General features: G+C 39.9%; 1 protein-coding gene across 4 annotated transcripts in view; it reads left to right on the forward strand.

The window, feature by feature from the left end:
- Positions 1-13,491, forward strand: part of csmd2 (CUB and Sushi multiple domains 2) — a 366,263-nt gene extending 352,772 nt beyond the window's left edge. For all 4 annotated transcript variants that reach the window (XM_020624534.1, XM_020624535.1, XM_020624536.1 and 1 more), the window contains 7 exons: positions 3,774-3,839; positions 4,329-4,490; positions 6,068-6,180; positions 6,810-6,897; positions 11,052-11,184; positions 11,704-11,881; positions 12,855-13,491. In XM_020624534.1, the coding sequence (XP_020480190.1) occupies positions 3,774-3,839; positions 4,329-4,490; positions 6,068-6,180; positions 6,810-6,897; positions 11,052-11,184; positions 11,704-11,863 (722 nt within the window). In that variant the 3' untranslated portion in view covers positions 11,864-11,881; positions 12,855-13,491. The remainder of the gene's footprint in view (positions 1-3,773; positions 3,840-4,328; positions 4,491-6,067; positions 6,181-6,809; positions 6,898-11,051; positions 11,185-11,703; positions 11,882-12,854) is intronic.
- Positions 13,492-13,497: the final 6 nt, after the last annotated feature.

Here is a 13,497-nt window from a genome sequence, read left to right on the forward strand (position 1 = left end):
ATGCTTTAGTGGTATCTAAAACTCCAATATAAGTGAATACAAGTATCAGCACAGCACTTGCAAAAAACTGAAGGTTTATGTAAATTAAAGAATTTTTGATATGAATCATTACTCAAAACATGTTTCTATTACAGCGAGAAGTTTGAAGCCACCAATAACACAGTGGAGCTGCGTCTGCACCTGGCACCTTGTTATAGGTTAGAAAATGGATCCCTGCAGCAGGGAAGTGCTTGTTACGTTGTATAGTATTTGGGATTTTGGCTTTATAGACGTTGCTGCTTTAACTGACTGATAAGACGTCTGTGTTTATGTATAAAGCCAGGAACAATTTATTACCTGGTGGAATTCAAAAACTATTTAATGAAAGGGAAGGGGGATACAATTTAAGGGGTCAGTTAAATTTATAAATTCATGCTATACGAATAATCGAAAAAAGATTTTGTATTTCCATAAGTGGGGTAAAACTATGGAATAATTTAAGTGTGGACTTAAATGATTGTAATAGAATTGATGAGTTTAAACGTAAATCTAAAGGTATGTGTCAATCAAGATATATGCAAGAACAGGCTCAATGATTAACTACAAGGACTATTGTGGGTGTGGTGTATATTTTGTAACTATTCTTTAGTATATCACTTGTGTGATGTAAGAATGGTAACATTGTTATATTCTTTTTTTAGTATAATATGTGTGTGTGTGTGTGTAGAAGTGAATCATTTATTGCTTGCAAACCAATGATGGTAAGATGATGTCATGGGGTAGGACTGGATAAGTCTGACTTCTTCCTACTCCATTCAAGCATGTACTAGGTATAAACAAATTGATATTGGATTCTGTGTAAAAGTGTGTTATATCAACTGTTTTATATGCTTGAAAGAATAAATCAAATCAAATCAAAAAAGTTGATTCTGCCCTCAGTAACCTGGTGGAACTCATTTTATGACGCCTATGTTCGGATAATAGAAATGCCACTAACTGACATTAACAGTCTATGCACACAGCTTCAATGCATGAAGGACCGGGAATACCAGTTTCTGAAGGAATACTGCTCCATTATGAAGCCTTTTAGCGTTGCACTGGACATCCTACAGGGTGAGGAAATTTGTTTTTATGGAACACTTCAGCCAACACTTGAAGTTCTAATGGCCAAAACTTTAGCAATGCAAAATGGCCTTTCACAAATGACCACTGGGTTGCCTGAAATAATTGTAGGAGCAATTAGAACTCGCTTTGCCACAACAACTGACTCCAAGAAAGCCCTACTGGCTGCTGTCTCGCTGCCCAAGTTTAAACTGCGCTGGGTAAAAGAGGAAACCAGAAGAGATCACATCAAGTACCTCCTCACCACTGAGTGCCGCTCCCTATCAGCAGAAGAGCCTGCAACCCCAATGATTGATGCTCCTCAACCTGCTGCAGTCACCTCCTGTGAGGATGACTTCTTTTCATTTGATGAACAGCCCAATGCCATGGCTGAGGCACCTATGTCAGTGGAAACAGAGGTGACATCTTATTTCAATTCTGATCCGGTAATGAAAAGTCTGCATCAGTTTCCAAGAATTTAAAAAATTGCACTATGATACAATGCACCAACACCATCCAGTGCACCGGTTGAAAGACTTTTCAGTCTTGGGAGTCTGGTACTCACCCCAAAACGCAACTGTCTTGGTGATCGACGCTTTCAGCACTTTATTCTGATGCGCTTCAACAGATATTTCAGTCAAGGGGGTTTAATGGAATAGGCTGGCCCCCACCATAGCCATAAGCACAGCCTAGCTTTCCCTTTACTTTCAGCCATGTTCACATGCACACTTTTTTATATTTGCCAGGAAACAGAACTTTTTAAATCAAACTTTCCTGTAGGTTATGTCTGACCATTACTGAAGTTTTTTTTTTTTCTTGTATGACTTCCCTTTTTGCTGAACTTTTTTCAAAAATTTGATTTAAATGTAAATTTTAGGCCCAAGCACTTTAATATCGTTTTTGTATTCTTGAAAAGTATGATATATAATAAAAGTTCTATAGTTTCATAGAGCCTAATGATGTCTAAGTAGATTCATTTAGTGTTTTCACTTACAGGTTGGTTCATACAGTCTGGGATCAGAGCCAGCAAATACATACATCAAAGAAATCCAAAATTCGTGGTCCAAAGGGAAGTCCATTAAGCTGATACACATAGAAGCAGTTCGAGTAGAAGGGGCAGGCAAAATACGGTGGTCCAAAAACAGAAATCCAGGGTCACATACTAAAACATCAGGTAAGAAATAATGCTGGAAAGTCAGAGCTGAAGTCTAGAATAATCTTGCAGCAACCTGATGGGAGGACACTGCCTAAATAGGGGTGAAAACAGGTGCAAACAATACGAAGCAGGTGAAACTAATGTGAGTGATGACTAAAGTAAAAAGCCCGAAACTCTATTACTAATGCAATGACATATACACATGCACCCATTACAGTATTATTTACATGAGTGAATGCACCTATGTCATTATCTGACCTGCTGGTCTGACAACACAAACACATGCATACATGCAAAACAGAAACATGCACATGGCCACCCACTTCTTCAGGAAGCACACACTTGTATTAAATACCTCAAAAACTTGACCTCATATTTATAAAACATTGTCTCCATTAGCAGTGTTTATTTAAACCACTGGGGTTTGCAGCAGCATGGGATTCATTGGTGAATAAGGTTGGGAAACTGGGGATTCAGCTAATGTTGATGAATAGCACTGTTAACACTTACTTATTCTCAGACACATGCCAGGGCAGGATGGCCTATCCATCAGACAATTACACTGCATGGAATTACACACAGAGACTCAAACACACATACACAGACCTACGCTTGAAACATTAACAAGGGTGCAAAACCTGATTAGGCCAATGCATCCCATTGATTAGGTTAGCAGGAGTACCTATTATAAATGGTGAGACGGTGTTAACAAGGTCTAGCAAATAGACAAATAGAGTGCCATTAAGACACTAAGCATTAAGTACTGGCCTAAATACATACAGGAAAAAAATAGTCATCGGCACACTATTATCCCTGATAGACAAATGCTAATGACTTAAAGAGAGACACATTAGAGGGGATACCCATGTGATAGATTCCATGCCAAGCTGTTGCAGAAATATAGAGGGTAATGGGTATTTTTAAGGCCATGCCAATAAGAGCGAAGGAAAGAAAGAGAACTGGCCTTAGCACATACAGGATATTAACAGTGCCTGTGGGCACAGTGATGGAAGGGCAGCTAATAAAGGATCAAACTGGCAGTGTGTGTGTGTGTGTGTGTGTGTGTGTGTGTGTGTGTGTGCGCGTGCGTGCATATGTGTCTGTGTTGTATACATTTATCTAAGTTAATGCTTGTGCTGTGTGTGTAAATCCCTCTTGGCTCTGTCTGTGTGTGGGTGTATGTTTACTATTGTGGTGTGGTCTTGTAGCCCTGTGCGAGCAGTAAGACTTTATTAAAGTGCTTCCCTTGAAGCTGCCGAACTCTGACGTAGTAGTTGCCCCACAGGGACACCTGGCAGCTCATTGATGCATGAGTTGAGTCCCGTTGCAGACAACCCTCACTCCAGCCACCACAGGGGTTATTTGCACATGGAGGTAAATAGGAAGTGCTGATGGTGACATTCTCCTCCTGCAAAAATCCTCTGAGCTGTTGTTTAGAGTGAAAATTTGATCTTTTTTTTTTTTACTTCTTGGGTCACATACACTGTATCTGTAAAGTATTTTTCTTTTGTTAATTTTGTGTTATTACACTCTCCAGCTGATAATCGCTCAAGTGGTAAGAGCCCAGTGGGGACAGTGCAGGAACCGCCCTCCAAATTACCAGGTAAGATGGTCCTTCTTGTATTTGTCACTGTTTTATTGTAGATGTTGCATATTGTTATTTGTATTGTATTTGTTTGTTTTTCTTCTGATGTCTTTAAGTAGGTTTCCCTGTGAATGGATAGGAAGTTCTCATCTTCAGGAGAACAAGTTTGATTGCTATCAATTAATTCATTTGAATTTATCTCAATTACAGTATGCATCAGAATAATTAATTCTCTTATCTATAGTAATTATCTTGTGATTCATTCCTCCTCTCAGCTTAAATGTATTCTAATCAATAAAGTAAGCTGCAGTAAATGATTTGACATTCTCACTGGAGATGTTTGTAAAATTTAGTGCTAAATCACCAGCACAAAATATTTAAATATATATTGAGTTGAGTTGATCAGTGAACCTAGATAACAGAATATTAATAATAATAGCAAGAATATCTCTGCCCCCTTTGTCTTTATCCTCTCTATCCTTTTGCCATGCCCCTTGTCTTTTTCAGTCCCTGGTGGTGTATTTGCTAAGAACTCTCTCTGGAGGGGATCCTATGAGTACCTGGGGAAGAAGCAGCCAGCTATGCTCAGCATCACTGCCTTTGAACCCTTTAGCAACCGGGTTAATGGAACACTCATAGACCACAGTGGAGTAGAACTCAAACTGGCCGGTTGGTACCCCAGAAACAGGAGTCGCAGTCAAGACACTATTAAAAATCTAATGCATACACACAACTTGTATGAGTCTTACTTTTATTTGTCACCATATTCATAGGAGAGACCACCTGCATTGAGTTTTATGCAAACGGATAACTGTCAGATAAATACAAGTGAGGAAAAGGAACAAGAAATCAATGTCATGGAGTAGATCATTCTTGCTGTTACAGAACAGTAGATATTTTATTTTTCCCCCCTTGGCACAATCATTACACAGCTGTTATCATTAAGATGCAAATTTGCATCAGTAACGGCTTGGACACTCATGTCTCCGTACTGTACTTTGGTGCTGTCAGTTTTCATTGATGTGTAGTAAAAATTATGTACACGCAAACTGAGTGCTACACTAGAAGTAATGTTGCTAGTTCAGACTTAAGATTGTTGTTGTGTTTGCACCGTTTGGTCTCAGATAAACTATCCATCCTTTGTGCTCATTTTTATCCATCATTGGGTTTTTAAAGTCTCCAAATGTTATCTATCAAAATATTGTATGTTTAAAGGCATCTCACATTGTATACAGTGTGCTATAATTGTCCTAATGTTAACAAATCCCATGAAAATACCAAAACCAACAATGAGTCTATCCCACTAACATGTACTGAAAATCTTATATAAAGCTCATACATGCAGTTGGTGACATGTTCCCCAGTTACTGAGTATGGGTACTGGAGTTTAATTTGAGTCAATCCTACAAACGCTGTCATACTAATGTAAATATTCACCTAAAAAAAAAAAAAAAAAAAACATGGTTATTCATCAAAATGTTTTGTGTCATTTTATCATCGGATAATAAGCTAATTCCATCTTTAAAATCAAGTCAAGGTGACCTTGTGAGGCCACTCAGTTTTTAAATGCCCTCAAACTGTTCTTGACTCTCATTGTTGTTGCTTGACCCCTCTCGTTTAGTGTAAGACATTAGCTCCTGAAATTACCACACAAAAAACCTGCAGCTGAAAAGAGTTCCCAACAAATCTACTATTAATATCAGAGTTTAAAATGGAAATGTGTGTTAATTTTTTAAGATTTATGTTTTTGGTAGTAGCTCATAGGCTTAAGAGCCACAGACAAGCTGTGGACATCAAAGCATGGTGAGAGATGGACTAATGCATTGTTGGTTTGGGTGCCTTTGTTGACGGTAACAAAACCGTGGTATGGTATGCTGCCAGCCATATCCTATCATTATGTGTTCACACCTGTAGTTGAGCTTCCTTTACCATATAGCTTTATCTAGTACACAATCTCAAGAATTGCTTCAATTAAATTTTAGCATGTGCAGGAAAGTTAAATGAAGTTCTTCTTTAGGCAGTATGAGGAAAATAACAGCGACTCCAGTGACTGACAAAAAGTCTTTCTTCATCTTCAGTGATTGTCTCACTTGAGTGCTACTCAAGTCAGAGATTTGTAATGATGTTTGACTGAACTAAAAAAATGAGTTCTGTCTAACAAGAAGGGTTGTTAGACTCTGAGACTTTTTTGGTTGTTTCGGTGTGGCTCTTGCTCCAAAGTAACTGTAAACTTTGTTTTTTTGTAGGTACATATAAGAGGGAAGAAGCTCAGCTGCTGCTGCAGGTCCACCAGATCAGAGGCCCTGTGGAAATCTTTGTCAACAAGTTCAAAATAGACAACTGGGCCCTAGACGGACATGTAAGTGCAAGACCAGGGTCAGGTTCAATACAACACCTCTTCTTGTAACAGCAAAGATGTTGCATTGCATTCCCATGCACACACAGCAGTACTGTGAAATATGCACAAGCACACATACACACTAACCTTGTCACTGGGGAGATGGAGGGCCCTCCAAGAGTTTTCTCTTTAATTAAAATGTCAGTTAAATCATTGCATGGTAATCAGGACTCAACAGACCCCCTTCCACTTTTCTCTCTCATATTATCCCCCAACCTGTAATGCGCATACAATCCTTATATAATTTTAAAAAAGCAGGTCACAGCATGTATGTGTGAGCCACTGCTTGTGTTTTTATGTGCTTCGCAAGATGCACAGCGAATCAGTGTTTATGTACAAGCTTGTCTTGTGCAAAGTGGAGCATTCCCCTTGTGTAACAGGTTTGTGTGTGCAGTGTGGCTGAGTGTGTTTGTGCTCTTGAGCAGAAAAACATCATATTAAATGTCAGCCATAAGAGCGCCTCACAGCTCCTTTGACATGATATTTCATTTTCTGCGTGCACCAGCTGCTGACACTTTGATGATACTCTCCTTTGTAAAGCCTAGATGTAACACATAAATTGTCTGTCTTCAATTCGTCTTTCTTCGTAGGTGTCCTACATCTCTTCATCCAACTCGTTTGTGTACCAGGGATTTGTCAGAGGAAAAGGCTTTGGCCAGTTTGGTCTCCAGAGACTGGGTGAGAGAGTTGTCCACTTGGTTATGTTTTATAAACCTCTGTGACCAAGCTGTCTCCTTAGGGAAGACCGTATGCCTGTTGTGTTATTGCTGTCTGGATTTCTACCACAGACATCTTTCACTTAAAATATGTGTGCTGTCCTTGCGCAGAGCTGTGAGTGCTTTCACACCATGTAATTTGCAGTGCTGGATTTGCCATTTACATTTACAAATTGTGAAAAGAAGTCTGGAAGAATATGACTGTCAACCCAGCATAAATAGGCAAACCGTGCACAAACATGATTAATAGTCAGAAAAGACACGTCCACACACACACACACACACACAAAATGACACAAACTCTTTCACTAGGCAGTTTGTGGGAGTTTGTGGGTAGTATGTTGATCCATGTGGAGTCTTTGTCATGTCAAGTAGCTTCACATCTTTCAGTTTTGATACAGTAAATAAAATCCATTAGAAGCAGATTGTCACTCTTTGGTTCTTTCAGCTATGCTGCCACAGATGTGGACACACACACAAAAAGTTGCAGCTATCCATATACTGTATTTCACTTCATGTTTGTGACCTAGAAATCCCACCCATGTAATCCTCCTTGCAGCTAATTTTGCTACAGTCTGTGTACAACAAATCCTTACATCCCGACTTCAAGGTTCTCACTTGCTGTGGATGTTGACTAGTAGTGCGTGTGTGTGTGTGTGTGTGTGTGTGTGTGTGTGTGTGTGTGTGTGTGTGTTTGTGTGCGTGCTTCATTTCCTCATGGTTTTTATGCAACTGCAAAACCACCCACTAAGCCATACATACATGAAAAAAGAAAATTGTAATGTTCCAACTACTGGTGTTGATGTTTATTTTAATTTGTGCATTTTTTTCAAATGCTAGAAAATTGTAAATTTCTATAAGAATGGTAAAATGTATGGGGGTTTTGTTTATTATGAGTCTTGCCACCCACTGTTGCAATCCACTTAAAAAGGTCCATGATGCACTATGATAAAGATAAAACACATTAAATCTATGTAAAATATTTACAGATCAGCACAAATGCCTTGCTGTGCTGAGATAAAAAAAACAAACAAACTTGTAGACATTAAATATCATTACTAGTCCATCTTTATTTTTTTAATAGACAACATAACTTGGACTTGTATCTCACTTCTGAGTGGACACATACTTAATTAAAATTGTACTCATATTTTTCCCAGCACTAAACCATCAGTGGCTCTCACTAAATCCGTTGTGGCTCACTGTGGTCAGACCAGGATGGAGAAACAAAAAAACTGGATGTTTGTGTGACATATGATTAACTTGCAGTTGAAATCTTCTGTGTGAAGATTTTACTTTTCTTCATACTGTGTGTAACATTGATCCTATGTTATCTAGTCCAGTGGTCCCCAACCCGCGGACCGGTACCGGTCCGTGGATCAATTGGTACCGGGCCGCACAAGAAATCATTAATTATTTCCGTTTTATTTATTATCTGAGTCTGAACGATCTTTTATTTTGAAAAATGACCGTATTCTCTCGGTTACATCTCGGTCACTTGAGCGCCAAAACTGGCTTACTTGTGGACATATTCAGCCTGCTCAATGAACTCAATCTGTCACTTCAGGGGAAAATGACAACTGTCTTCAAGTTGGCAGATAAAGTAGCTGCATTTAAAGCCAAACTGGATTTGTGCGTACGGCGCGTCAACAGAGGTATTTTGGACATGTTTCAAACATTAGCGGGGATTTGGGGTGACACTGAGCCTGAGTCTTCATTCTCCCAGCTGGTGCACGATCACCTGTCTTTGCTTATAAAAGAGTTCGAGCGCTACTTCCCAACCACAAAGGACCCACGAACTGCCAAGGAATGGATCCGCAACCCATTTGTCAACAAACCAGGTGAATCCAGCAGGTCTGTGCAAGAAGAAGATCAACTGCTGGAGATCGCAAATGACGGCGGCCTTAAAAGTATGTTCGAGACAACAACTCTGTCGGTGTTCTGGATTAAAGTCATGACAGAATACCCTGAGATCGCCACCACAGCACTGAAAACCCTGTTGCCATTTCCGACATCCTATCTGTGTGAAGCGGGTTTTTCTGCAGTGACAGCAACCAAAACAAAACAACGGAGTAGACTGAACATAAGCAACACACTTCGGGTGTCATTGTCTCCTATTACCCCCAGATGGGACCATCTCGTTGCAGAGAAACAAGTTCAGGGCTCCCATTGATTTAGCGTTATGGAGAGTTAAAATTTTCATGCACTTTATATTCGTTTTTGTGGTGTATCTGTATCTTATTTTGAAGGCATGGTTAAATGTTACCATAGCGACCAGAGTCAGAGAGTGTTGGGGCTGTGGTCGCCAACAGAGGGAGGTGAGGGAGAGGGGAGGAGGAGAACTTGTGAGTCTTATCGGGCACACAAACAGGCAGGAGCCTTATCTGACGGTTCAAACTGGCAACTTTATTTCAGCTGTTGAAAAATAACATTCATGGAGTGTTTAATATTGTGCACGATCACCTGTCTTTGCTTTTAAAAGAGTTCGAGCGCTACTTCCCAACCACAAAGGACCCACGAACTGCCAAGGAATGGATCCGCAACCCATTTGTCAACAAACCAGGTGAATCCAGCAGGTCTGTGCAAGAAGAAGATCAACTGCTGGAGATCGCAAATGACGGCGGCCTTAAAAGTATGTTCGAGACAACAACTCTGTCGGTGTTCTGGATTAAAGTCATGACAGAATACCCTGAGATCGCCACCACAGCACTGAAAACTGAGACTTTGATGTTATACTCATGTTATGTTGTTGGCGCAATGTTACGAGGAAGCTGCTAATAAAGTTGCATACAAGTACACATTGAATTCACATTTATATACTCTCCCCCCGCCCGGGCCCCGGTAAAATTGTCAAGCGTTGACTGGTCCGCAGTGATAAAAAGGTTGGGGACCACTGATCTAGTCTATGTAAACAGTTAATAGATAACACTAGTGCTTTTACTGTTTTCTTTTTGCTATTGGTGGTGGTGACAGATCTCATAGCAATTTAGCATCTTTTAAAAAAGCAAAGCCCAGATTGGAGTAGCTTCCATTTTGGCTGCAAGACTGACTAAAGCACAACAGTGTAGGAATATACACAGTCAAATATGAGCAAAAATTTGGATTTGACCGTGACAGCATGTGGTAACATAGATTACTGTAAATATATGTATTCACACTGAAGGCTGTCTGAAAGTAGTGAAAGTGGATGTGAAAATCTGTACTGAGAAAGGGGCTTGAACAGCAAGTGCAGAACCATCTCCCCCTACCACCACCCTGCCACAGAAGAGTGACTGAGCAAACAGCTGTTTATTAACCAAAGACTGGGGCTGGTGCCAGGGTATTCATGTCTGTGTGAGCTTAAGTGTGTGTGAGAAAAACCGATGTGAGTCTGGGAGGTGAGTTGGATGTCTTGGAAATAAACCTGTTCCATTTGTCAACATTTTCATGTTATGTTTGAACTCAGTGGTGGTCTGACTGCAAGTGCAGTTTGCCTACATGAGTTTGTTTGTGTAGCCGTTTGTGTGCTCGGACTCATCCGGCAGGCGGTTGATTGGCGGAGACTAATTGAATTCCTTCTTGTTTGTCACTCGTCCATTATTGGAGCTTTTTTTGGCATTCTGTGGCAAACAGGTGGGCTGTTGCCACTGTTGCTACTGCAGACACACCATAAATTAGAGAGTGAACCTGAAATGAGTTAATAGCTGCGGGCCATTGATGTCAACAATTAGGAATCATTGTTAGGATAATGGTGTTTGACGTTCCCAGGAGGGAAAATGAAAATAAAGCAGAAATATAAACTTTTTTTTTTTTTAAGTCATTTGTCTGCAAAGACTCTGTTCGTGCTAAGTCCTTTCAGCAATTAGTCCCTTATTTTTCTGTTCATTTGACTTAAACTTTTGTACAGCAGAAAGTTCTGGCACAACTTCTCCTACTGTCAAGGTACACAGACAAGGAAAACAAAAGGTCCAGCAACTTTTGTCACATTAAGTTCTTTCAGAAGGTTGGGAGGATAGTTTCACTTTTGTTTGTTTAAATTATTTATTGGAATTGATCATAATTATCTGCTGCTGAAGGCATTTTCTACTGAAGTAATGTTGAATTAAACACTTGATGTTTCATCTGTTTTTCCTCCAGAGAGTATAGATCCCAGCAGAGACAACCCAGGCTACAACTTCGCCTCCAATAGCAGTTCAGTGGCAGCAGCCATCCTAGTGCCTTTTATAGCCCTGATCATTGCAGGCTTTGCTCTGTACCTGTATAAACACAGGTAAGGCTCACATCACGAGTATATTTTGCATTGCTACCAACATTATGAGATTGCTTTGGAACTGATAATATTTATATTCACAAAAGGGTTTACCTAAATTGGAAGCAGTTTTAGTCAAGGGTTAATGCAAAAGTGAGCTATTTTCAGATCTTACTTTTACCTGATTTCATTTGAAAGAAAAACCTGTCCAAATGTCCAAAATCTTAATATGGATTTTTTTTAATCTACTAAGGCATACTGGATGACCACATACAGTATGACCTCATCTGTGATAGAGAGTGAAAACTACACTCCCTGCCTAAAAAAAATCACTGGTTTTTCAGGTAGAAAGGTTGAAGCAGTAGTAGTGATAACTGAATGAGCCAGTCAGTGAGAAAGCTTGCCATGTGACAGTTCAATTACAATTTGTAGCTGTACAAAGCAGCATGGCCAAGTACATATTAGACCACTTTATGCTGGATATATTGTCTACTAAGGAGCACAGCTCATTGTTTATTATACTGATTAATTTCATTTCAGAAGAAGACCCAAAGTCCCCTTCAATGGTTACGTAGGCCATGAGAACACCAATGGACGCGCTACGTTTGAGAACCCTATGTATGATCGTAACATCCAACCCACTGACATCATGGCCAGTGAGACAGAGTTCACAGTCAGCACAGTGTGCACAGCTGTATAGCAACTGCTTCCTCCACAGGTAAGAATCAGATTTCACTAGGTCACTTGACTCTATTATATGATAGGAACTTCAGGCATGCTTGGACCCACATGTCTCAGAAAGCAGATGACCTCGTGGCAGAGATGGTGACTTGACAGCTGACAGACTTGAGATTTGGGACTTGTAAATCTTCATTTGATGTTTTTTGACCCATTAACTTTTAGGCAATGTCTGACAAGCTGAAAATCATTCCCTTCCCTATTACCATGTGTAACTTTACACATGCATATTTACATTTATGTGTGCCGCCACAGAAGAATGTAAGCTGCAGCAACAACACCATGATGAGCACACCTCCAGCTGCTATGCCATTTTATCAGGCACCTCGAAATGCACCTAGAAACATTGGTCAGTCATTTGGTAATGTAAAAGACAAGTTAACATTAGAGCCTATGGACTGTTAGCAAACATGTTAGCCCAGCATCAGCTGTCTAACTTTAGCTTATAGCTTTGTAGCTAAGGGACTTGACTTGACTTGTGAGCATCCTCTGCCTTATGACTAGCCTCAGCTAATCACACATCCGAGGCATCAAATCTGCTGAAGCAACAAGACATAAATGGCCAGAATCCAGCTTCATGCTAAACCTTTCACACAGTCCCTCAAGAATTTTCTGAAGAAATTAAAATTTATGATTGGATTTGTGGTTCTGCTGCATTTCCTTTGATCTGTATGTCTCTTATTAATGAATTCATGAATACAATTTGTTTATACTTTGTTTTATTTTTAACACTGAGAATTTTGCATTAATACATTTATCTCTTTGTATTTCCTGCATCTTTATCATCAACATTCTTTTGGTTATTCCTTACCACTGTTACCCCCCCCCCCCATCTTTCTTGTTGCCTGCTCCTCTGTGTATTTACTTTCAATTCCACTGTTTCTTGTCCTCAGCCACCCCCCACCCCCCCCTTTTTTTTTTTTTAAACATCTGTGCATTTATCCATAATTCAGTTAGGGAAGGAGAAGTGCACCACATCTTTGCCTTCCTGCCAGCAGAAGACCTCCTTAGTTCCCTGAGCAGAGGGCAAAATTATTTTATTTGCTGAAATTCATTCAAGAAACATCTCCAGTAGAAAAGGCCCGCAGGAGACGGATAAAAAAGAGAAACCATGTGACGACGACGACCAATGCCAACAACAAAATGCTTTTTGTGACTTTACATGGTTTCTTGATCATGCTCCATTTATTTCGAGGAAAAGCTTCCACCTGAAACTCCAGCCAGCTGGTGTGTTGCTGGAAGCAAAGCTGTGATGACTTTTCTCAACCACCCTCCGCCTAAATGCAAAGGTCAACATTAACTCACGAAATTGACCTGTAGCTAACAGACAGAAGTGACCGTATGGCTGACAGCCCTGTGTTGGCCCATGTAAGGCAGAGAGAGACAGTCTGGACTGTTTAGTTTCAAACATGTCTGTTTTCCATTTACTTTTTACTGTGATGAGTAATTGGAGCCATGTGTTTGGAAGCTGTGGGTCTCTGGCTGAGGATAAATTAAAAATTTTGTGCGTTTTGAAGGCCATGTTGGAAACATACATTCTATCATAACTTTTTAAGCTTGATTCTCCATTTTTCTCTTTTTTTTTTTTTTGGAAGC

This window comes from Monopterus albus, unplaced genomic scaffold (assembly GCF_001952655.1).
Source record: "Monopterus albus unplaced genomic scaffold, M_albus_1.0 scaffold329.1, whole genome shotgun sequence".
NCBI classification, from domain to species: domain Eukaryota; kingdom Metazoa; phylum Chordata; class Actinopteri; order Synbranchiformes; family Synbranchidae; genus Monopterus; species Monopterus albus.